At 42.8% G+C, this 24,203-nt stretch overlaps 2 protein-coding genes and 14 non-coding genes across 16 annotated transcripts in view; 15 read left to right on the top strand and 1 right to left on the bottom strand.

Moving 5' to 3' along the window:
* Positions 1 to 7,095, top strand: part of LOC105418227 (hormonally up-regulated neu tumor-associated kinase homolog A) — a 7,101-nt gene extending 6 nt beyond the window's left edge. Inside the window, exons 1-11 of the mRNA XM_029850007.1 lie at positions 1 to 461; positions 1,022 to 1,144; positions 1,235 to 1,404; positions 2,649 to 2,704; positions 2,799 to 2,937; positions 3,275 to 3,402; positions 4,812 to 4,947; positions 5,489 to 5,666; positions 5,785 to 5,871; positions 5,960 to 6,227; positions 6,356 to 7,095. The exon at positions 1 to 461 is cut by the window's left edge and continues 6 nt beyond it. Coding sequence (XP_029705867.1) covers positions 219 to 461; positions 1,022 to 1,144; positions 1,235 to 1,404; positions 2,649 to 2,704; positions 2,799 to 2,937; positions 3,275 to 3,402; positions 4,812 to 4,947; positions 5,489 to 5,666; positions 5,785 to 5,871; positions 5,960 to 6,227; positions 6,356 to 7,095 — 2,268 coding nt within the window. The 5' untranslated portion in view covers positions 1 to 218. The remainder of the gene's footprint in view (positions 462 to 1,021; positions 1,145 to 1,234; positions 1,405 to 2,648; positions 2,705 to 2,798; positions 2,938 to 3,274; positions 3,403 to 4,811; positions 4,948 to 5,488; positions 5,667 to 5,784; positions 5,872 to 5,959; positions 6,228 to 6,355) is intronic.
* A 1,997-nt stretch (positions 7,096 to 9,092) lies between these two features.
* Positions 9,093 to 9,166, top strand: trnat-cgu (transfer RNA threonine (anticodon CGU)). The gene has a single exon. It is a non-coding gene; the product is annotated as a tRNA-Thr (tRNA).
* A 284-nt stretch (positions 9,167 to 9,450) lies between these two features.
* On the top strand, positions 9,451 to 9,524 carry trnat-ugu (transfer RNA threonine (anticodon UGU)). Its single transcript has one exon. It is a non-coding gene; the product is annotated as a tRNA-Thr (tRNA).
* A 793-nt stretch (positions 9,525 to 10,317) lies between these two features.
* trnat-agu (transfer RNA threonine (anticodon AGU)) lies at positions 10,318 to 10,391 on the top strand. The gene has a single exon. It is a non-coding gene; the product is annotated as a tRNA-Thr (tRNA).
* A 275-nt stretch (positions 10,392 to 10,666) lies between these two features.
* Positions 10,667 to 10,740, top strand: trnat-agu (transfer RNA threonine (anticodon AGU)). Its single transcript has one exon. It is a non-coding gene; the product is annotated as a tRNA-Thr (tRNA).
* Positions 10,741 to 11,024: 284 nt separating this feature from the next.
* Positions 11,025 to 11,098, top strand: trnat-ugu (transfer RNA threonine (anticodon UGU)). The gene has a single exon. It is a non-coding gene; the product is annotated as a tRNA-Thr (tRNA).
* A 793-nt stretch (positions 11,099 to 11,891) lies between these two features.
* Positions 11,892 to 11,965, top strand: trnat-agu (transfer RNA threonine (anticodon AGU)). The gene has a single exon. It is a non-coding gene; the product is annotated as a tRNA-Thr (tRNA).
* Positions 11,966 to 12,249: 284 nt separating this feature from the next.
* trnat-ugu (transfer RNA threonine (anticodon UGU)) lies at positions 12,250 to 12,323 on the top strand. The gene has a single exon. It is a non-coding gene; the product is annotated as a tRNA-Thr (tRNA).
* A 793-nt stretch (positions 12,324 to 13,116) lies between these two features.
* Positions 13,117 to 13,190, top strand: trnat-agu (transfer RNA threonine (anticodon AGU)). The gene has a single exon. It is a non-coding gene; the product is annotated as a tRNA-Thr (tRNA).
* A 275-nt stretch (positions 13,191 to 13,465) lies between these two features.
* On the top strand, positions 13,466 to 13,539 carry trnat-cgu (transfer RNA threonine (anticodon CGU)). Its single transcript has one exon. It is a non-coding gene; the product is annotated as a tRNA-Thr (tRNA).
* Positions 13,540 to 13,823: 284 nt separating this feature from the next.
* Positions 13,824 to 13,897, top strand: trnat-ugu (transfer RNA threonine (anticodon UGU)). Its single transcript has one exon. It is a non-coding gene; the product is annotated as a tRNA-Thr (tRNA).
* Positions 13,898 to 14,690: 793 nt separating this feature from the next.
* trnat-agu (transfer RNA threonine (anticodon AGU)) lies at positions 14,691 to 14,764 on the top strand. Its single transcript has one exon. It is a non-coding gene; the product is annotated as a tRNA-Thr (tRNA).
* Positions 14,765 to 15,039: 275 nt separating this feature from the next.
* Positions 15,040 to 15,113, top strand: trnat-cgu (transfer RNA threonine (anticodon CGU)). Its single transcript has one exon. It is a non-coding gene; the product is annotated as a tRNA-Thr (tRNA).
* Positions 15,114 to 15,397: 284 nt separating this feature from the next.
* Positions 15,398 to 15,471, top strand: trnat-ugu (transfer RNA threonine (anticodon UGU)). Its single transcript has one exon. It is a non-coding gene; the product is annotated as a tRNA-Thr (tRNA).
* A 281-nt stretch (positions 15,472 to 15,752) lies between these two features.
* Positions 15,753 to 15,826, top strand: trnam-cau (transfer RNA methionine (anticodon CAU)). Its single transcript has one exon. It is a non-coding gene; the product is annotated as a tRNA-Met (tRNA).
* Positions 15,827 to 18,105: 2,279 nt separating this feature from the next.
* Positions 18,106 to 23,957, bottom strand: selenoi (selenoprotein I). Its single transcript, XM_003971509.3, has 10 exons — positions 23,754 to 23,957; positions 22,903 to 22,971; positions 22,650 to 22,758; positions 22,055 to 22,129; positions 21,295 to 21,557; positions 20,855 to 20,963; positions 20,738 to 20,786; positions 20,482 to 20,662; positions 20,222 to 20,401; positions 18,106 to 20,151 (listed from the first exon to the last, which is right to left on the bottom strand). The coding sequence occupies exons 1-10, from the start codon at positions 23,808 to 23,810 to the stop codon at positions 20,044 to 20,046; spliced, it is 1,200 nt and encodes a 399-aa protein (XP_003971558.2). The 5' UTR covers positions 23,811 to 23,957; the 3' UTR covers positions 18,106 to 20,043.
* Between the last annotated feature and the right edge of the window lie 246 nt (positions 23,958 to 24,203).

Genomic DNA, 24,203 nt, shown 5'->3' with positions numbered 1-24,203 from the left:
GAGGGAGAAAGAGCCCAGTGCGTCAGGGGACTTGGTACACCTGTTTAGGCTGAGATGTTAAAGGAAAAGAGGAAGATCGGGACCTGGTCACCAGGAAGACTTTTTCCATCCTCTCCTCAGACAACGCATCTGTGTTAGTATGTCTTTTCTCTGCAAGCTGCGCTCTTTTTGGATTTGATCACCTGCCTAAAAGTCGGCCACATGGGGGTCCGTCTGGGATGCCAGCAGCAGCACTAAAACCTGTTCTGGATGACATGGTGGCGGAGGGAGGGCGCGAAGCCCAGAGCAACGCATCTCAGGTCCGGGAGCGGCTGCCTCTGCCCTCCCTGAAGGTCCCCCGGGAGCTGCTGCGGAGCTTTCCCCACTCCAAACGGGTGGGCTCCTATCTGGTGGGCAAAATGATCAACAAAGGGTCATTTGCCAAAGTGATGGAAGGGCTGCACATCAGCACAGGGGAAAAGGTCGGTCATGAATAAAAATGAGAAGACAAGCCCAGATTTTACCTCTGTGAAAGTATGAATATAGGTCTCTGAAAGGTATTATTAAGCTTTAAAACATGTTAAATTCATGAATTTTGGTTTTCCTGTGGTTTATATTTTTTTCATTTTGAATACAGAGTGTGTAAACTGCATGGAATGAGAGGCAGGGTGTGTGTTAATGTATTAGTAACTTTCCCTCATCACCAACCAAGTCACTGACCTGGACCTGGTTGCCATGGTATTGTCCAAACTCATCTACTAGGGAGTTTTTTCCTTCTAACCCTTGTTTCTGTCTACATGTGCTGACTTGTTGAGGTGAAGTCTGCTAATGTTTAAACCCACTTTGTTTGAGAAGACTTTTTGAAGCTTCTAAACTGGTGGTTTATACGCAGCGTCATTGGCATGAACAGCAAACATAAATCTTATTAGGAGTCTTTTTACGATATTTTCTTTCTGCATTTAGGATACATCTTTAAGGATAGCTACAATCAGCTTTTCCTGGTTTCCATAATAATAAATGTCAAGTTTTTCTGTGCGCATAGGTGGCCATTAAAGTCATTGACAAAAAGAAAGCTCGTCAGGATTCGTACGTGCTGAAGAACATGAAGCGCGAACCAAGAATTCACCAGATGGTTCGACATCCACATATAGTAGTTCTGCTGGAGGTAAATGGAGAGGAACACATGTAATCAAAAATAAAAGATAAAACAAACGATAAGGCCACGGTCGGCCTAACGCGCTTGTGTCTGTTTCAGACTCTAGAGACTGAGAACAGCTACTACATGGCCATGGAGCTCTGCGCTGGAGGAGACCTGATGGACAGGATCTGCGAGAAGAAACGTCTGGAGGAGAGGGAGGTGCGGCGCTACGTCCGTCAGATCCTGTCGGCAGTGGATCACCTGCACAAGTACGGCATCGTGCACAGGTTAGATTACACCTGCTTTTGAGTGCCTCCTGGGCTGCTTTTGGGCTTTTTCGTGTAGCTCATGACATTATTTGTGGATATCCCGGCCCCCGTCCGTACCTGTGCACAGTAGCAGTTGCATGTTGGGGTCAGGCTCACACACATGCATAAAGAGTTTGCAGAGCATTTACAGCTTACAAAGTAGGAAACTCGCTGGAAAATGGCAACATGTGGCACAGTTGTGGTGTGGGAATTGTTAATTTAATAGTAGTTTAGCATGTGGAGGTGTTGGAGACCCAATATCATTATGCGCACACACACACACACACACACACACACACACACACACACACACACACACACACACACACACACGTACATTATGCGCAGTCCTGGGCTCTGGTTTGAGACTTTGGCTCCTTTGAAGGTGGGAATGTGATTACCAGGCAATGACCTCATCATCCTGCGCCGGCGCCATGATTCACACATCATCACAACATCATGGACTTCCTCTCTAATGAAGTCCCTCAACGACGCAGCTTCCAGCCCTTCAGCTGCGCCTCTCTGTCACACACGCACGCCACATTGCAGTCCCACACACAGATGATAAAATTGGATATAAATGGAAAATTTGCGCTTAAATGCGCCTCATGCCACCCACATCCAGTAGGTTTACCGCATACATTCTCTCCTTTACGACAAGGCCTGGTCGCTTTCTTTTTCTCGCTCGTTTTTCCTTCTTCCCTCTGCTTGCCTTTGAACATTTCGGGGGGTGGTGAGCAGAGTTTTCTGGATTTTTCAGCGTCTGTTGCTTAGATGAAGGCGGATGAAAGCAACATGCTGATTCCTGAGCTCTAGTTTATGGGGGATCATCTCGTTCTCTGCTGACCGCAGATATTCATTTAGTTGTGTAGCTTTAGCGCATGGGGCTTGTTGGTGAGTCTAGCAACTTTTCCAGGTGAGCAGTGATCAAGCTTAGTTTCATATAAAAGAAAATGCTTTTAATTTACAATTGAATGCAAATGAAATTCTTTTTTCTTTTGAACTGTATCCAAACCCAAATTTAACTCTGGTTTTCTTTTGCTTCCCCATCTGGTTACTTCCTTCTACCGGTCCAGAAATAAACAGGAAAATATGGAAAACACAAGGAGGAGCCCTTAACCGACCAATAACCATGATTTATTTCTGTTAAATAGCTGCTATAATCTTCTCCTGGACTCCAGTCTTCCACTGTGTCCAAACGTCTCTTCTTTTTTCTTCTGCAGAGACTTAAAGATTGAAAACTTCCTGTTGGATGAGCATAACAACATAAAGATTGTGGGTATGTTAACATCCCGACAAGGGATTATCAGCAGGTAGGATCTGTTACAGCTATCCAGCACATCTGCACAAAAAAATGATTATATCTTGCACAGACTTCGGCCTGAGCAACACTCTGAAGGCTGAATCGTTGTCTCTGGAGCTCCTCAACACCCAGTGTGGAAGTCCTGCCTACGCCGCCCCGGAGCTGCTCGCTCACAGGAAGTATGGGCCCAAAGTGGATGTCTGGTCTGTGTAAGTGATAAGTCTCACTTGGTTTACTATCCAGGTGGCTCCCTCTAAGATTTCAGATTCCATACTGCACATTACACTGATATTTCCTTCATATATCATGGAGAATAGATCATATTGAGGAATGATGAAATGTTTTTTCCTCTAAAGAGGATTAAGAGATAATATCGACATGCCAGGAATTTGTACTATATTCTTTTATGACTGTATATAGTACTATACAGTTGTTGAGCAGCATTTACAGTCCACAATTGAGTATTTGCTAGACAGAATTGATTACAGATGGTCTTTCCATCCAGGTCTAATTTAAATATTTCCAACGTTCCGCTTGTGTGTGCAGAGGTGTGAGTATGTTTGCCATGCTGACAGGAAGCCTCCCCTTCACCGTGGAGCCCTTTAACATCAAACAGCTTCACCAGAAGATGATCAACGGGGAGATCAGCAGCCTCCCCAGTGACATCAGCAAAGGTGAACCCACTCGTGCTGCAGAGTCAGACTCAAACCTGATTTTTGTGTGCTTAAGACCAGAGTTCAAGAGTGCACGAGAGTATAAATGGAAAATGAAAGATTAACGCAACCACACAGTGGAATGTGGTTAAATTAGCATTTTTTTCTTTTTGTGGAATAGAGGCCTGCAGGATAAAATAGAAAGGGGAGTAACATAGGAGGCCGAATAAACCACATCTCACACTGATTGGATTTCCATTTGGAAATGTCTCCCGTAGTTCCACAGTAGGATTTTATTTTACGTGACGTCCTCTTATTAATGTAATTATCTGTCCAGCGAACACAAACTAGGATTCAGTCCTCGTTTCTACAGAGCAGAGAGCTGTCACGAGAAATTATCTTGGAAATAAAAAATGTTTCTTTTTTTATACTCCTTATTCTGTGCCCAGTCTACGGTGACCTCTGTCTCTAATCACTCCGTTACACTCTGTCATGGCGCCATGTCATTACAAATAAACACAGCTCCCGTAACTCTGGGCAACGGCGGTACGGTTCTGGCACTCTGACACTCTGACAGTGATCAGATTAGTGGCTGTAACGCTGCCATGGGCTCCGAGACACCGACATTAATCACGGAGGGCAGCCTTTATTTAATTTTTTTTTTCACAAAAACCAAAGGAGTTCAGTGCTGATTAGACCGACCACGCTCAGATAAATCAGTGTTTTGCAGTCAAGCTTTTGACCCAGAGTCTGTGGCAACTTTCAGGCATTGGCTCAACTCTTCTGAAGCGTTTAAGCAAAGATTAGTTTTCCAGAGCAGAAGAGGGCAACGACCATAGCAACAGAGTAGGTCTGTAGGAGTCAGCCATTGGGACGTACTTGTGTTGGAACAAGGCCTTAGAATAACCATTTTCTAACATCAAAAATGTAAACGTCAACTTTTGACTGTAATTAGAAGCTGACACTGATGTGTTATTATCTTTTTTGAGTTAATGTGACAAACTTGCCAATGATATTAACATTCATTTGGAGTCACATTTCCCTTCATCTGGTTAACAGCTACTAAAGGGAAATACTGTAAAAGGTCAATTTAATGCCCAGGTGTTTATTTCCTTCAGTCACCTGATAGTTCTGGCTTTTATTTGGTGACAGCTTTGAAATGAGACAGACATTTAATTAACTCAGTACAGAACCCAGAAAATACCAGTTTTAAATTTCGCATAATATTATGTCCAATAATATTATTTGCCAGGAAAGAGAAGGCTGAGTGATAGTTTAAAAAGACCTCTTTGACTGTACCTGTGTAGAGTGTTTTTAACTGTACTTTTTGAGATAAGGAGAGCTAAAATGTACAACAAAATGCAAAAAATCTCTAAAATGTAAAACCAGGAAAGGATGTGTTGCTCTAATTTATTTGCCTTTGGTTTTAGGTGCAACAGCATTTGTGTTGTCTCTGCTGGAGCCCAACCCAGATAAGAGACCAAGCGTTAGAGCCGCAATGGAGGAGAAGTGGATTAACGAGGGATATGCCAAGAAGCCCTTGCACACCCAGGCTCATAAAAACAGGTACAGGACAACTGAAAACATTTCTTTATTTCCCATAATAGGCTAAATATAGACTAGAGTTGTGTGCACAAAATATTCATCAAGATTTTACATTAACTCGCCTCAATTTATTCAGTCCACATCTGCTTCAGCAGTAGAAATCTGTAACTTAAGCATTCGCGTTTGTTCCAAAAGTGCTGACAGACAACGTTTTTTCAGCGATTATTATATAAAGGCCCAAAAAGGAGGGAGACGGAAATTGCAGAAGTTTTTTTTTTTAAACAAAATAAAAATGTTTGTGGTCAGCAGGGTAGCAACTTTGTTTTATTATAGCATGACTAAAAGGCTTTTAGCACTTTATGACACAGTGTGCAAATGCCATCAAGTAGGTCTCCTCCCAGCATAATGCATTTTCTCAAATCCACATTAAAGAAGCAGGAAGTTTTTCAAGGAAGTTTCAAGAACCGGAGGGCTTCATTTGTGGCTCGTTCCTCCAAACCCGATCACTTTAACATCTCTTCAGACTTGACTTTTTCAATCCGTATATCTTATCACACTCCAGGTTGTGTCCAGAGGATCTGAACTCCTCTGTGTTGACCTACATGACGGACACTCTGGGCTTCTCCCTCGCTGACATCACATACACGCTCACCAACAACCGGCCTTCTGCCATCATGGCCTGCTATCATCTGCTGCTCAACAAGCTCAGCAGGAGCCTGAAAGGAACCAAGGCCAACAAGGTTCTTGCATCTCATAATCAAAGCTTCCCACCTACAGAAAACAACAAAACTCATAGCAACACAACCATATTTTGATTGTTGACTTTAAGAATTTCCTTCAAAATGTTTAAATTCGCAGAAGGTAGAGAGCAGTAACTGGAGTCTACCAAGCAAGAGTACATGGAGAGAGAGGAATAATAACAAGCAAGCAAAGACTCAGCAACAGGTAAGGATGTCAGCAATATCTAACAACACAAATTAATTTTCTGGTCTTGTATCTGATTGCTGCTTGGTTTTTTATTTGTTTGTTTTAGAATGAGCCAACGTTTAAGCCATCCAGCAGGCCCCCGAGAACTCAGCAGATGGCTGAAGGTCAGAAGAAAGAAGATCTCCATCGAAAAGTCCATCTGGAGGATGCGGAGAACCATCCACCCTCTCCATCTCTACCTCGAATTCCTCACTGTGCTTCCCCCGGAATACCTCATCGTCTTCCATCGCTCACTCGCCTGTCTGCGGAGGATGGGGACACTGATGAGGAGATCACCATCACTGTGGACGCCCCAGAGATGCTTTTCCCTGAAGGTAAGCCAACAGGCTGGAAAATGCTTCATTTAGAGAACATGTAAACTGCACATAGAAAGATCTCAGCTGGGATTTAACCCAAATCTCTGTGGATTTAATGTTGGTTTTGTCTCTTGCATCTGTTGAAGTGTCTCTGTTTGGAGACAGGGATCTTGCACATCTTTCTCCTCCTAAAACTTCTGCATCCCAACTCTGTGACTCTGCACCTTCCCAAGTCCCTCTACCGGCTGAGCCAATCAGAGAGACCAGCATGTCGAGACCAACCCATCATGCAAACCTGCTCAGGACCACGCAGTCAGACGGGGCAGCAGACCCTGGATCCGACTGCTTTCAGGACATCCGCCACCCCGGTGAAAACTCTCATCACCTTAGCATTAATGAACGCCTGGAGAAGCTGCAGACGTTTTACACATCAGAGAAAAACAGCATTTCTCCCAAAATGCTCGTGGAGGCCGTTAATCATGCCTCAGATCGAGAAAACCTCATCGTCATGGAGAGGACTCTTACCTCACCCTCCATTCCATTGCCTCGCCTTCGGAATGTTGGGCTCAAAGCTGGGCAAGGCAACAAGATGGCATGGGTGGGATTGTCCCAGCCAGGACCTCCAGGTCTCCTGGTGAACAGATCCAAGCCTTCCACCTTCCCCTCACAACACACATTGGCCATTAAGAGCCTCAGGCAGGATAGAAGCAAGAAAAAAGACCTCGCTGCAACAGGAGTAGGAGGAGGACATGCAGGAGGATTGAATGGAGCCAAGAAGAACTCGGTTCAGCTGCGTTCATCTCTGCAGCGGAGGGTGGGCGACCTGAATCTGCCGCTACTTCCTGCAACTGTGCAGGGAAAGTCAGAGAAGAAGAACCACTATTGATACAAAAAATACACCATTGAAGTAATGTTGGTGGAAAGGGAACAAACCCGAGAGAACATGGGACAGTCTTGAAATTATTATTATGAATTATGTTATTAAGGTAAGATGGCTGCTATCATACAAAATATACATGAAGTAATATTCATGTACTGCTGTGCCAAAAACAGAAGTCCATGGCTATACATATTACTTGGGTTTTTAGGCTCCAGCCTGCTTACTGCAAACCACTTTTCTATGGAGATTTTCCTGAATGTCTGAATGTTCCTGTCTTATCACTATGTGAAGTGCACATACTTTTGTTTCTCCAACATGTTTATACTAATGTTAAAAGTCCAAGTAAAACAAATCCAAATTGAAACTTGTCTCTCTCAGGTCTCTCACCCCCCCTTTCCCAACAAATAATAGACCTGTTTGAAGGAAAAACATATTTGGCACATTACATTTCTCAACAGAAAACAATGTCACAGATTTATGCCCCAAAAAATATTTTAAAAAATTATGTTTCTTCATTCTTAAGAAAAATTTCCTTCAAACTTCCTCAGTTTCTGCACTCTTATGTCTGTCATTAATATTCAAATGTTCTGCCAAGAGCTGGAGGAATCTAGTTGCTATTTTGCAGCACCCTTTGTGGCGGCTCAATAATTTAACAGCTGTTAGTTGATACTGTCTGTCTGCCAGTCCGTGTGTGCAGGGTTGGCTATGACACAAGTTTCAAGTGTGGCCAATGAAGACAGACTCTATGCAGTGGTCTGGATCTATCGCATCCCATTTACCTCTGCGCACAAAATATTCACATAATATGTTACTGTATCAGACACCATATATACATTCACAGCTCACAATGAAAATACATTAAAAATGAAGATCCAGCCCAGTTGCTATTAGATGGGTGAGCGATATCCTCAGGATTTCCTAATATATTTTGTTTCTGAAGTTTGCGATGCGGCACATATCTCTAGTTCACCTTTGATCTACTCCTCAAAATGGTGCATGTATGCAAGAATTGGACGAACGTGATATGGAAATCTGATGAATAATCTATAGGATGTGTCCTCTGCCCTTACATTTGCACCCATGCATGCTACACTGAGCATTGTCACAGGTGGATTATATGTCTGTGACCTTAACACCAGATGGTGAATTAAAACATGATTACCAGGGGTTATTAGTGACGCAGTCAGTGCGGTGTTTAGTGCTCTTTCACCTTGTGTCCTGGCTGTGGTTTAAAGTCGTTCACAACTTTGTATGCATATGGCAAAGGCAACATTTTCGAATTAAACTTGTCATACCACCTAAAGGCACGACTCAATTGCAAACCAGTTTGTGCCTTACTTGGTAAAAGTGCCAGTTGAATGATGGGGAAAGCCAGGGTTCAAGTCTCAGAAGAGCCATGGAAATGTCCCAGGTTTTGGGCACACATCACACCCACAATGACTTTGTTCTTCTCATTCCAAAAGTTCTGTCCTCCAAGTCAGAAAATAGCTTTTATGAAGGAAAGACGGGACAAGTGTCTTACTTGGCAGCTCAGGAGATCTCTTTGCTTTACGCAGTCATCTACATAGTACTACCATATGAATCCAGCACCTTCTCGTTCCTCCATGTTTGCTTGGTAAGTGTTGCATAGAAAGGAAAGCGTTGCTCTTTAGGTGGCATTGTAGCTTAGCTGGTCAAAGTACTTGCCTCATAAACAGGAAATACTGGGTTCAAATCCCAGCAGTGTCTCTGTCCTTTTGCTACAAAAGTAACTGAAATGCCCTGAACCTTTGTCCATGCCTCACACCTGCAATGGCTTTGTCCTTCTCATTCTGAAAGTCCTGTCCTCCCAGGCAGAAAAGAGCTTTTCTGAAGGAAAGAGGAGACAAGTTCCTTTGCTGGCATTTTGGGAGATCACTTTGCTTTACACACTGGTACCACATGGATATGAATCCACGACCATCTATTTCCTCCATGTTTGCGTGGAAACTGTTGCATAGAAAGGAAAATTCTTAGCTTTCTGTGGCACTGTAGCTTAGCTGGTCAAAGTGCCTGTCTCGTAAACAGGAGAGCCTGGGTTCAAATCCCAGCAGTGCCTCTGTCCTTTTGCTACAAAAGCAACTGGAATGCCCTGAACCTTTGTCCATGACTCACACCTTCAATGGCTTTTGCCTTATACTGAAAGTCTTGTCTTGCAAGGCAGAAAATTGCCTTTGTGAAGGAAAGAGGTGACAATTTTCCTACCTGGGTGCTCAGGAGATCTCTTTGTTTTCCACACTCATCTTCATAGTAGTCCCACTTGGATATGAATCCATGACCTTCTATTTCCAACACATTTACTTGGAAACTGTTGCATGGAAAGGAAAACACACAAATTTTTATGGCACTGTAGCTTAGTTGGTCAAAGTACCTGTCTTGTAAACAGGAGAGCCTGGGTTCGAATCCCAGCAGTGCCTCTGTCCGAGAGCTACGAAAGCAACTGAAACTCACTGAGGTTTTGGCCATGCATCACACCTCCAATGGCTCTGTTCTTCTCATTCTGAAAGTTCTGTCCTCCCACCCACAAAACAGCTTTTATGAAGGAAAGACGGGACAAGTGTCTTACTTGGCAGCTCAGGAGATCTCTTTGCTTTACGCAGTCATCTACATAGTACTACCATATGAATCCAGCACCTTCTCGTTCCTCCATGTTTGCTTGGTAAGTGTTGCATAGAAAGGAAAGCTTGGCTCTTTAGGTGGCATTGTAGCTTAGCTGGTCAAAGTACTTGCCTCATAAACAGGAGATCCTGGGTTCAAATCCCAGCAGTGCCTCTGTGCTTTTGCTGCAATAATAACTGAAATTCTCTAGTTTTGGCAATGCATCACACCTGCAAAGGCTTTGTCTTTCTCATTCTGAAAGTTTTGTCCTCCCAGGCAGAAAATAGCTTTCATGAAGGAAGGAGGGAACTGGAAGTGACTGGAATGCCACCAATTAGTTAATTTGGTCCATGCACTATGATTTTTGCTTGAAACTGAGGTGTTAGGATCCAGCCCGGTCATCTTAAACATCTTTCACCAGGTTTGCTAAAAACACATTTTCCTCATGACAGTTCAGAAACGTGGTTGCATTACGACCCTGGAGGAGTGGGATTAGACATCCCTGGCATGGATTACTTTATACTCACCAAACACTTGATGACAGTAAAGAGGCACTTCTGGTAGTTGACCCTTAATCGACAGTTACCTCACATATTTGAGCTCTGTTGTCGTGGCACTGTAGCTTAGCTGGTCAAAGTGCCTGTCTAGTAAACAGGAGAGCCTGGGTTCAAATCCCAGCAGTGCCTCTGTCCTTTTGCTACAAAAGTAACTGAAATGCCCTGAACCTTTGTCCATGCCTCACACCTGCAATGGCTTTGTCCTTCTCATTCTGAAAGTCCTGTCCTCCCAGGCAGAAAAGAGCTTTTCTGAAGGAAAGAGGAGACAAGTTCCTTTGCTGGCATTTTGGGAGATCACTTTTCTTTACACACTGGTACCACATGGATATGAATCCACGACCATCTATTTCCTCCATGTTTGCATGGAAACTGTTGCATAGAAAGGAAAATTCTTAGCTTTCTGTGGCGCTGTAGCTTAGCTGGTCAAAGTGCCTGTCTAGTAAACAGGAGATCCTGGGTTCAAATCCCAGCAGTGCCTCTGTCCTTTTGCTACAAAAGCAACTGGAATCCCCTGAACCTTTGTCCATGACTCACACCTGCAATGGCTTTTGCCTTATACTGAAAGTCTTGTCTTCCAAGGCAGAAAATTGCCTTTATGAAGGAAAGAGGTGACAATTTTCCTACCTGGGTGCTCAGGAGATCTCTTTGTTTTCCACACTCATCTTCATAGTAGTTCCACTTGGATATGAATCCATGACCTTCTATTTCCAACACATTTACTTGGAAACTGTTGCATGGAAAGGAAAACACACAAATTTTTATGGCACTGTAGCTTAGTTGGTCAAAGTACCTGTCTTGTAAACAGGAGAGCCTGGGTTCGAATCCCAGCAGTGCCTCTGTCCGAGAGCTACGAAAGCAACTGAAACTCGCTGAGGTTTTGGCCATGCATCACACCTCCAATGACTCTGTTCTTCTCATTCTGAAAGTTCTGTCCTCCCACCCACAAAACAGCTTTTATGAAGGAAAGACGGGACAAGTGTCTTACTTGGCAGCTCAGGAGATCTCTTTGCTTTACGCAGTCATCTACATAGTACTACCATATGAATCCAGCACCTTCTCGTTCCTCCATGTTTGCTTGGTAAGTGTTGCATAGAAAGGAAAGCTTTGCTCTTTAGGTGGCATTGTAGCTTAGCTGGTCAAAGTACTTGCCTCATAAACAGGAGATCTTGGGTTCAAATCCCAGCAGTGCCTCTGTGCTTTTGCTGCAATAATAACTGAAATTCTCTAGTTTTGGCAATGCATCACACCTGCAAAGGCTTTGTCTTTCTCATTCTGAAAGTTTTGTCCTCCCAGGCAGAAAATAGCTTTCATGAAGGAAGGAGGGAACTGGAAGTGACTGGAATGCCACCAATTAGTTAATTTGGTCCATGCACTATGATTTTTGCTTGAAACTGAGGTGTTAGGATCCAGCCCGGTCATCTTAAACATCTTTCGCCAGGTTTGCTAAAAACACATTTTCCTCATGACAGTTCACAAACGTGGTTGCATTACGACCCTGGAGGAGTGGGATTAGACATCCCTGGCATGGATTACTTTATACTCACCAAACTCTTGATGACAGTAAAGAGGCACTTCTGGTAGTTGACCCTTAATCGACAGTTACCTCACATATTTGAGCTCTGTTGTCGTGGCACTGTAGCTTAGCTGGTCAAAGTGCCTGTCTAGTAAACAGGAGAGCCTGGGTTCAAATCCCAGCAGTGCCTCTGTCCTTTTGCTACAAAAGTAACTGAAATGCCCTGAACCTTTGTCCATGACTCACGCCTGCAATGGCTTTTGCCTTATACTGAAAGTCTTGTCTTCCAAGGCAGAAAATTGCCTTTATGAAGGAAAGAGGTGACAATTTTCCTACCTGGGTGCTCAGGAGATCTCTTTGTTTTCCACACTCATCTTCATAGTAGTTCCACTTGGATATGAATCCATGACCTTCTATTTCCAACACATTTACTTGGAAACTGTTGCATGGAAAGGAAAACACACAAATTTTTATGGCCCTGTAGCTTAGTTGGTCAAAGTACCTGTCTTGTAAACAGGAGAGCCTGGGTTCGAATCCCAGCAGTGCCTCTGTCCGAGAGCTACGAAAGCAACTGAAACTCGCTGAGGTTTTGGCCATGCATCACACCTCCAATGACTCTGTTCTTCTCATTCTGAAAGTTCTGTCCTCCCACCCACAAAACAGCTTTTATGAAGGAAAGACGGGACAAGTGTCTTACTTGGCAGCTCAGGAGATCTCTTTGCTTTACGCAGTCATCTACATAGTACTACCATATGAATCCAGCACCTTCTCGTTCCTCCATGTTTGCTTGGTAAGTGTTGCATAGAAAGGAAAGCTTTGCTCTTTAGGTGGCATTGTAGCTTAGCTGGTCAAAGTACTTGCCTCATAAACAGGAGATCCTGGGTTCAAATCCCAGCAGTGCCTCCGTGCTTTTGCTGCAATAATAACTGAAATTCTCTAGTTTTGGCAATGCATCACACCTGCAAAGGCTTTGTCTTTCTCATTCTGAAAGTTTTGTCCTCCCAGGCAGAAAATAGCTTTCATGAAGGAAGGAGGGAACTGGAAGTGACTGGAATGCCACCAATTAGTTAATTTGGTCCATGCACTATGATTTTTGCTTGAAACTGAGGTGTTAGGATCCAGCCCGGTCATCTTAAACATCTTTCACCAGGTTTGCTAAAAACACATTTTCCTCATGACAGTTCAGAAACGTGGTTGCATTACGACCCTGGAGGAGTGGGATTAGACATCCCTGGCATGGATTACTTTATACTCACCAAACTCTTGATGACAGTAAAGAGGCACTTCTGGTAGTTGACCCTTAATCGACAGTTACCTCACATATTTGAGCTCTGTTGTCGTGGCACTGTAGCTTAGCTGGTCAAAGTGCCTGTCTAGTAAACAGGAGAGCCTGGGTTCAAATCCCAGCAGTGCCTCTGTCCTTTTGCTACAAAAGTAACTGAAATGCCCTGAACCTTTGTCCATGCCTCACACCTGCAATGGCTTTGTCCTTCTCATTCTGAAAGTCCTGTCCTCCCAGGCAGAAAAGAGCTTTTCTGAAGGAAAGAGGAGACAAGTTCCTTTGCCGGCATTTTGGCAGATCACTTTGCTTTACACACTGGTACCACATGGATATGAATCCACGACCATCTATTTCCTCCATGTTTGCGTGGAAACTTTTGCATAGAAAGGAAAATTCTTAGTTTTCTGTGGCGCTGTAGCTTAGCTGGTCAAAGTGCCTGTCTCGTAAACAGGAGAGCCTGGGTTCAAATCCCAGCAGTGCCTCTGTCCTTTTGCTACAAAAGCAACTGAAATGCCCTGAACCTTTGTCCATGACTCACGCCTGCAATGGCTTTTGCCTTATACTGAAAGTCTTGTCTTCCAAGGCAGAAAATTGCCTTTATGAAGGAAAGAGGTGACAATTTTCCTACCTGGGTGCTCAGGAGATCTCTTTGTTTTCCACACTCATCTTCATAGTAGTTCCACTTGGATATGAATCCATGACCTTCTATTTCCAACACATTTACTTGGAAACTGTTGCATGGAAAGGAAAACACTCAAATTTTTATGGCGCTGTAGCTTAGTTGGTCAAAGTGCCTGTCTTGTAAACAGGAGAGCCTGGGTTCGAATCCCAGCAGTGCCTCTGTCCGAGAGCTACAAAAGCAACTGAAACTCGCTGAGGTTTTGGCCATGCATCACACGTCCAATGGCTTTGTTCTTCTCATTCTGAAAGTTCTGTCCTCCCACCCACAAAACAGCTTTTATGAAGGAAAGACGGGACAAGTGTCTTACTTGGCAGCTCAGGAGATCTCTTTGCTTTACGCAGTCATCTACATAGTACTACCATATGAATCCAGCACCTTCTCGTTCCTCCATGTTTGCTTGGTAAGTGTTGCATAGAAAGGAAAGCTTTGCTCTTTAGGTGGCATTGTAGCTTAGCTGGTCAAAGTACTTGCCTCATAAACAGGAGATCTTGGGTTCAAATCCCAGCAGTGCCTCTGTGCTTTTGCTGCAATAATAACTGAAATTCTCTAGTTTTGGCAATGCATCACACCTGCAAAGGCTTTGTCTTTCTCATTCTGAAAGTTTTGTCCTCCCAGGCAGAAAATAGCTTTCATGAAGGAAGGAGGGAACTGGAAGTGACTGGAATGCCACCAATTAGTTAATTTGGTCCATGCACTATGATTTTTGCTTGAAACTGAGGTGTTAGGATCCAGCCCGGTCATCTTAAACATCTTTCACCAGGTTTGCTAAAAACACATTTTCCTCATGACAGTTCAGAAACGTGGTTGCATTACGACCCTGGAGGAGTGGGATTAGACATCCCTGGCATGGATTACTTTATACTCACCAAACTCTTGATGACAGTAAAGAGGCACTTCTGGTAGTTGACCCTTAATCGACAGTTACCTCACATATTTGAGCTCTGTTGTCGTGGCACTGTAGCTTAGCTGGTCAAAGTGCCTGTCTAGTAAACAGGAGAGCCTGGGTTCAAATCCTAGCAGTGCCTCTGTCCTTTTGCTACAAAAGTAACTGAAATGCCCTGAACCTTTGTCCATGCCTCACACCTGCAATGGCTTTTGCCTTCTCATTCTGAAAGTCCTGTCCTCCCAGGCAGAAAAGAGCTTTTCTGAAGGAAAGAAGAGACAAGTTCCTTTGCTGGCATTTTGGGAGATCACTTTTCTTTACACACTGGTACCACATGGATATGAATCCACGACCATCTATTGCCTCCATGTTTGCGTGGAAACTGTTGCATAGAAAGGAAAATTCTTAGTTTTCTGTGGCGCTGTAGCTTAGCTGGTTAAAGTGCCTGTCTCGTAAACAGGAGAGCCTGGGTTCAAATCCCAGCAGTGCCTCTGTCCTTCTGCTACAAAAGCAACTGAAATGCCCTGAACCTTTGTCCATGACTCACGCCTGCAATGGCTTTTGCCTTATACTGAAAGTCTTGTCTTCCAAGGCAGAAAATTGCCTTTATGAAGGAAAGAGGTGACAATTTTCCTACCTGGGTGCTCAGGAGATCTCTTTGTTTTCCACACTCATCTTCATAGTAGTTCCACTTGGATATGAATCCATGACCTTCTATTTCCAACACATTTACTTGGAAACTGTTGCATGGAAAGGAAAACACTCAAATTTTTATGGCACTGTAGCTTAGTTGGTCAAAGTACCTGTCTTGTAAACAGGAGAGCCTGGGTTCGAATCCCAGCAGTGCCTCTGTCCGAGAGCTACAAAAGCAACTGAAACTCACTGAGGTTTTGGCCATGCATCACACCTCCAATGGCTTTGTTCTTCTCATTCTGAAAGTTCTGTCCTCCCACCCACAAAACAGCTTTTATGAAGGAAAGACGGGACAAGTGTCTTAATTGGCAGCTCAGGAGATCTCTTTGCTTTACGCAGTCATCTACATAGTACTACCATATGAATCCAGCACCTTCTCGTTCCTCCATGTTTGCTTGGTAAGTGTTGCATAGAAAGGAAAGCTTTGTTCTTTAGGTGGCATTGTAGCTTAGCTGGTCAAAGTACCTGCCTCATAAACAGGAGATCCTGGGTTCAAATCCCAGCAGTGCCTCTATGCTCTTGCTGCAATAACACCTGAAATTCTCTAGTTTTGGCAATGCATCACACCTGCAAAGGCTTTGTCTTTCTCATTCTGAAAGTTTTGTCCTCCCAGGCAGAAAATAGCTTTCATGAAGGAAAGAGGGAACTGGAAGTGACTGGAATGCCACCAATTAGTTAATTTGGTCCATGCACTATGATTTTTGCTTGAAACAGGTTTTCACCAGGTTTGCTAAAAGCATATTTTCCTCATGACAGTAAAGAGACACTTCTTGGATTTGACCCTTAATCAACGGTTATCTCACACATTATAATTGATTTTTGTGAAATTAGCTAGATTCAAACCCAAAAACTAAAACTTTTATCAGGTGTATTGTGGATGCATGATTGTGACATCATCGGATGGATTTCGTTTTAATAGCCAAGCTAACAACTGTGGATGGATTGACCCTTTGTGTTGTGCTTTTCAAAGCGCAACAGGGGGATTAAGAGCAGAAACAAAAACTGCCCCCCCCCCCCCCCCCCCTTCCAGTAGAAGTGAAAAGGCATTTTCCTATTTTGTTATAATGTGTTATAAGTGGCAGAAATTTCAGCCAAACACATCTTTGCATCTGGATGTTATAGTTGAAGTGGTTGTCGCCTGATGTGGATTGTGTTCCTGAATCAATGGATTCAGAGAGGAATCACTGAGCTCAGTCGTGTGTTCATGTCAGTCTGGGTCAACCTGTCTTCTTACGTGTCTGGTTTCTAATGATGGTCATCCATTATTGAGTTTTACCTTGCAGGGGAGCCAGTCCAGGGTGGTACTGTGGTTAACTAGTCTCCAGGTGATGACCATGACAGCCATTGTGTGGGTGTATGGGTGTGTGTGTCTGCGAGTCACCAGGGTCAGCGGTACACAAAGTGTCTGGCACCACGGGGCAGCAACCTGAGCCATTTAGTTGATACCATCTCTGATTACCTGCCACTTAGGATCAACACCAGTCAATTCCATAAAAGAAGACCTGATCAGAGTGACATGGTCATGTCAGCCTAAAACAATGAGCTCAATGGATTATTCAGATAAAAGTTGAACTATTAATGTTGTTAAAATGTTTCACAACCATCTTTTTTTCTTGAGGTTAAGAAAACACTTCCAGGCCGATGGATGCATCTATTGCCAGACAATTATCAGACCTGGCCTGCTCCCAGCTCATTGTTTGGATGAACCACTGATTAGAATCACATTGCTGGTTGAAAAAGATCCAGCTAAGATATAAGATTGTCGCAATCAGTTGCCAGGACTCAGCACTTTGGCCTTTCACAATCGAGGACCTGATCGAAGACAGACCTGCTGGGCCTTTATACATGCGTTTACTTTCCTTTGATGTAAGCAGGCTGTTTTTAGAGATTACTTTAAAGTTGCTACTTCAATACTTCCTCAACCTTTTGTGTATTGACAGCTAGTTTAAGATATTCTTAAAGCGCAACATTTTAAAAGCACATTAAAGGATTGTTATTAATGTAGCCTGTGATTTGAACCAAAGCCACCCAAGATGCAAAGTTCAGCACGTGTTTTACGATGTCAAACTTAAAACAAGGCCAGCCGGTTTCAGTATAATTAATCTCAAATGTAAATTTGTGTGTTCGATTACCAAATGTTTTATCAGTGATCAGCGCAGAAGCATACAAAATAAGAAAGCAAAGGTTTGCGCTGCCCCGCCATCTGTTGGGAGATCTCCGTGGTGCAGAGTTCAGAATGATCCTCTTCTCTTCAATACAATTCTGAGCTTCTTTATACAACTTCTAACGCAACTGACAGGAGATATTGTATGACCTCTTGGTTTTCAGGGTTGTAAACATTGTTGCATTCAAGAAAATTCTTAGAAACGCGTGTAAAACCTTTGCGAAAGGATTTACTGCGCCGTCAGTCCACCCTGTTATATGCTGCCCCCTTGTGGTCACAAGAGACTTGTCAGTTGAAACAGCAAAACGAAATTTAAGATTATATATATATAATCTTAAATATCGTTTTTATTTTAATTTATTTTATATTTATTTTAATTCTTGTATGAACAGTCTGCTCTTTCATTGGTTAACAACATCAAAATAATCCACAAAGAAGCCCTGGATGGTTACCAGAGATTACCTATACTACTTGAACAAACTGGATTGCTGGGAAGAAGATGATCGTTTTCAGAGCGTCAATAGAGATGAGGTGCATGCAAATGAAAATAACCTCGCAATTCAACAAGATTTCGTAAAAACATTTCAAAAAAAGGAACTTGTTTTACACTTTGTTTTGAGATGTTGATGGGGTTTTTTTTTTAGATGGTGCAGTTGCTCTTGAGCAATTTCTGATCAAACAACACCTAGAATATGTTGTAGGCATTCTGATTTCAGAGGGAATGCTGGAGTGGACGCAAAGAACACCAATGACTGGAATCAACCTCAGGCCTGAAAAGCTACCTGCACTGTGATTACACGTACAAAAAAAAAGAAAAAAAATCAAAAGAAATAATATACACATTGTATTTACACCGATATTCACACACATTAATCTCAGAGCTCCACACAAACATACACAGTGCACGTAACCACCAGAAATTCCAGTAAGCCGTTTTCGCATCATGACAACCTACCAAATTCATAGATGTAGGGCTTTGTTAAGTGTGTGTCAAATTAAATATGAGCTATAATAATGTGCTTGAAGCTGTATCTATACAAGGTTTGCCTAAATCCAGTAAAGACTCGGTTACTCCGTTAGACTTTAGCAGCAGATTTCTAGAATTTGCTTCTCCCAGTCATTCCAGTACGGCAGCAACAGTAATTCACAGATTAATCTCAAAAATATCTTCTAAAGTAGTAAAATGATTTTCAAAAATCCATCTATACCTTTAGAAGCCACGTGTTTTTGATGCAATATTCAGACTTCCTGTCCAGTCAGACAAACATTTACATTCAAGCTATTTAAGACACTGGATGAGAGGGTTGACAGAATCCATCTAAGAGTGCTGCATCAGTGGGTTCAGACCGCCAATTCCTCAATGTTCTACCCTCATGAATATTTACCCACAGCAAAAGCACAAAGACTGATTTTGTGCTGCAACAAGAAGACAATGATGGATTTCTAGGAGTGAAAACAGAAGAATCCCAAAACAGTGAGCCCAGTCTGCAGCCCCCAATTAAGCGTCACCATGTACAAACTTGAATGAAAAAAAAATAAAAATACAGTGATTAATGAGGTTTAACAGAAGGTAGCGTTTGTGGCGTTGGCGCTTGTTCCCTCAGAGTGAGCCCGCTCCATTCATGGTTTTTGAACACACTCTTCATTCAAGCTCTGCACAACTTAACCACCGTTGCCTCGGAAACAGACACGAAAAGAAAGAAAACAATCTATAAAATTAGAATAATGATTAAAAACGAACGAATCAGCATGAAGACACAACACCTCACAGGGAGAGGGTGGGTAGAGGTCAATGCCCGGAGGTCAAAGTGGAGGGTTGAGAAGGTCAAAGGTCACCTTGGTCAATCCCATTTACTTTTGTCAGCGTGGATATAATTACAGGAATTACTATACAAGGTTTCGCAAGACAAAAATCTCTTTTCTTACAAGGATTCATTTGAGTTTAAAAATAAAATGCCCCGAAACCCATACACACAACACATACAGTATATATTTATAATTATTAACATTTAGTTCTGATGACCAATCCTTTAAGCTGTGGAGATATTGTCCAACCACAATATAAAGGCTTTGGCATAAATCAAATTGGAGATGTTATTAATATTATAAAATTTAAATGGCATTTCCCAAAGGCATGAGATACATTCCTAACACTGTGTTTTTGTGTGTCAGAGAAATACCTGCCACATTCTGTGTTTCAGCAGAATATTGTACGTCCGTGTGTGTTTTAATGTACAGTATGTGCTTGCGTTGCTCCTGTCCCAAAAAGGAAGCACATTTCCGTAGGAAACAACCGTGCCTCAATGGTTCTACTTTCCGCCGTTTTCCAATAACGGGAGCCAGAGCCCCTGGGTGGGCCCAGCCCATCTCAATGACCAGCGCCCGCTTGGATGATGCACGCTGCATGTGTGTGTGTGTGTGTGTGTGTGTATGCATCTGTGTTTTCGGGGACTGGGGAAAAAGGCCCATAGATCATTGCACTTGCGATGTCCTCGTGGATCAAGAGACAGGATGTGGTTTCCCTGGAGATGAGTGTGAAGTGTCGATAAGCCAAGGATGGGGGCCTAGACCTCCGCTTCTGTCAAGCCGATTCGTTCCTCTTCCTGTCAGTCTGCGTTGGGCTTTTTCAGGGAGAAGGCCTTGATGTTGAAGTGGTTGCTGAGCTGTTGGACCTGGAAAATGGATCATATTTCAAAGAGCTGAAACACTGATTAGTGACTTCAGAGCAGAGTGTGTTCTTACCACCGACACTCCGTAGTGTATGTGTGCTAGTATGACAGCGATTGTCCACACATACAGCAGCATGGTCTCATTTGCAACCACCCCGGTCACAGCTAATAATACCACCAGGGCCATGGGCAGCAAGAGCCAGTTCAGTGGCTGACAACGCGTGTTGCTCATCTGGCACACAATGAGTTTACACTGAAAGATAAATGCAGATGCAGATGAATAGTAGCACATTCAAAGTTTGATGCAAGACTGAAAAATCACCAGACGCTCACCGTGACATTTGCAAAGGCCGTCCCCACCATGAGGTAGAAGATCCTGGGCTGCACCTCTAGAATGTTGGAAGGAGAGAACACGACCCAGGTAGTAGACAAAACAAAGAAGAGGACAGGAGAAAGGAAAGGCAGGAAAGCTTCGTAAAAGCTGTCGTGTTTCAGCGAGTTACTGCGGTGAGCTCTGTGATGGAGAAGAAAACATAAGAGTGATGGAGGGCAAACACGCACATACGAAAACAATGAACTCTTAACTTACTTTAGGACATTGTAGAGGCTCATTGGCAGAGTCACAGTGAAGGAACAGGCTGGAAACCAAAAGATGTGTTAAACAATTGTGAATGGCTACACATGTGCGTACACATGATCAACTTACCGATGATCATAAAGGTGAAAATGTCTCTGTACAGCAAGTGCCACAGGATTGGCTGGTACCACGTTTCCACGCCAACCACAGCAGTCACCAAGTAAACAAGGGAGATGGTCTGGAAGCGGAAAAGACCCAGCGATCATCACTGACTCTACTAATCCATTTACATCCAAGCAACCTCCACCTCTCCCAGCTGATGATGCTTTACTACACTTTAAGTATTTCCCATCTTTGACACAATAGATTGTCAAAAAAGCTGCATAACAATGAAATAACCCACATTCCAAGCAACCAAACTGCCTGTTTACATCCCTTCCATATGCATGGACTTAGAAACCCAACTGCTTTAATGTTACTAACAATTATAGTGATTCAAACTTTACTCAGCGATTGTAGTGCTATAGTGCTTGTTTGGTGGTAGAGGTCATGTTTGTGTGCATCCTCACCACTTGGCTGATATCGTATCCCCATGGCAAAAACAAGATGCCGGTGTTGTACTTCTCCCAGTGAGACAGAATGAAAGAGAATAGCACCACCCACAGGATGTAGTACAGCGTGGCGACGCCCACTCCGCTTTCCCCTCGACCAAATATGGAGTAGACGGTGGCCACAAAAAAGATGCAGGCCCAACTGTCCAGGCCGTGGTCGAAGAGCTCCCCCAGTGGGGTGGAGGAGTTGGTTCGACGAGCTTGTTTACCATCAACGCCGTCTGCGAACAGCAGAAAATTAAGTCACTACATAAAGTTTCTGTTTATGCATAAGAGACTTTAAGGTGTTTCATTTCCTCTCAGTTGTTGCCCAAACTCATAATTGGTTAGCAAGAATTCCCCTCAGTCATGTTTATGGACATATACAAACAGGAAATTGATGGCAGTATACAGTATATAGAGCATGTAATTAAAGCATTAAAGCCTCATATGGAATATTAGATTATGCACCAACATTCTGACAACACGACTGTGACCCAGTCTAGGTGATGGGTGGGATGGCTGTGTGCTTCATCTGTTTACACACTTAATCCATCCTGACAGTCCGGTAAAAGCAGTCAAGGAGTCTTTGATTTTGATTTCTTATGTAAACACAGGGGCCTGTTACTTCAATGAGTGCATGTGATTTCCCTCTTGAAGCTTCAGTAAATTGGGAGGAATTTACCCCCTGAACCCCTTGAAAAGACAACACACACAGCCTGTAGGGGTGAGGACTCACCGAGTGTGTAGGCCAGGAAGTTGAAGATCCCAGCAGCAACCCAGACCCAACTAGGCACGTGTTCATGTCCTGCAGCTGAGACACACATAATGTAAATATACAGCACCACATATGGCTCTGCAGACCAGGATAAAACTAAAAAGCCTTTATTCCTTGGTTAGGATGTTTTCATTTATTACACAGAAAACCAGCAGTTTGCATAAAAAACATGATGTCCTGATGACCATGTGATCCTCATATCAGCATTTCCATCATACTTAACATCAAAATAGATCAAATTTCATCTGAAGGGCAGAACAAAAGGACAAAAAAGACCTGACTGAAAGACAGCAATAATATGAAAAGACAAGGCTGGTGCCATGTAGCTGTCTGTGGGTGCAGACACATGAACCATGAAGGGAGCAGTAAAATAAAGGACAGAAAAGTCTTTATTCTAAAAACGTTTTGCATGTTTTAGGCAGTAATGAGTAAGTCATTACCCTGAATGGACTTTACCTTATATGCATGGAAAACTTTTGCAGGTAGTTTGAATCCATAGTGAAGATTGTGGCCAATTTATTGCACGCAGAAAAAGGAGATAAGTAATATAACATACCTGAGGCAGTGAAGTCGAAATCAAAGAACGCCAACATGAGGAAATTCAATACAAGAAACATAAATCCTGTAAATGTTATAAGATTTGGTGCCAGCCATGTTGGTAAAAACTGTGAACAAGGAGAAACAAAACTATTGTAAGATATCATCTTAATGCCATTTGACAGTTGCTATTAATTAGATTATAATTACTGTGTGGAACTCTGAGGAAAACCAGGAATATTTGACTTTATACATTCTTTCATGTTTCTCACCTTGACAACAAAGTTCCAAAAAGGGTGCATAACATAGACGGACAGTGGATTCGTGTCGACTGCACTGTACTGCAGAGAGACACAAGTCAACGGTTAAATGTAAGACAACTCTTTTTGTGGGTGGGTGAACATTCTGGAAACACTCAAATACTGACTCATTCATCTCCCGTCAAGCCCAATTCCCCTGTTAAATCTTTGAATGATTGGAATTCTCTGTTTTTTGCAGTCCTCCATAAGACAACATGTTCTTTGTATCAATGCTGTCACATTTCATTGAGATCATTAACTAGAATTCACGGTCATGATGACAGGCAGAATGAGTTGCTTTAGTTTCCTAAATGATTCTATTCAATGATACGCCGACTGCAAAAACTTTTATTCATTTCACTATCAGTTCTAGGTAATATTCGACGTTTTTCTCATAACGGTGAATCGAAAGTAACGTTTCTGGGTTGATTTACCCATGTGTATTTTTACTACACAAAAAGCAAACACTAATTTCAAAGGTCTCTAGTACTAGAAATAAACAGCGAGTTAATAATTAGTAGATTTGCAACACGTAAAGCAGACATAACCCATAGGTTACTACTGGTGTAAATAATAAACAGCCTTACTCGATTCGTGCGGGCAGATGTGTAGATCTATTTGAACACTGGGTGTGACTGTAGTTTTATTTGCCAAAAAGGGGTATTTCTTTATTTTCCACTGCCAAATTAGACAGCATTCTCCGTTAGATCAGACAATGCAGGCGCAAAAACCAGGGACGCGGATGCGGGTAGTGACAGTTAGCCAAGTGGACACTGCAAGATCAAGGGCTAGCTGCTAGCATAGCAATTTATGGGACTCCTTACCTTGTATTTATCGAAGCCTGCAAGCTGCTCCTGAGTGACATATTCGTAGAGAGCCATGATTTAACACCCTGGCTCCACAGTAAAATAAATGTCTTCACTTGGCAATGAAAATCGCCAACGTTAGCTGCCAATTCGAAGCACCATGGAGCTTGGCAGCAGTTATTTCACGCCGGTTGAGGGTGAAGTGATGTCATGTCGTAAAAATCGGGCCACTCCTATGGAGGGTACATATTTGGCTGATCAACTCACGACTCCCCCTATGGGTTGGGAGGATTTACAAATATCATCGTCTATTTCATATCAAATATATGGCTTTGACATGAAAGTTTTGTTTTAAAAAAAAAAAAATAATACATTTGATATAACATTCTAATAATATAGATCCTGCTACAATCCCGCTACTAATGTATTATTAAGTACAAATTACATTTCCAATGAATACCTCACCCA

The sequence above is a fragment of the Takifugu rubripes genome, chromosome 16 (genome assembly GCF_901000725.2).
Source record: "Takifugu rubripes chromosome 16, fTakRub1.2, whole genome shotgun sequence".
NCBI lineage: Eukaryota > Metazoa > Chordata > Actinopteri > Tetraodontiformes > Tetraodontidae > Takifugu > Takifugu rubripes.
This window is presented reverse-complemented; position numbering and strand designations above follow the sequence as displayed.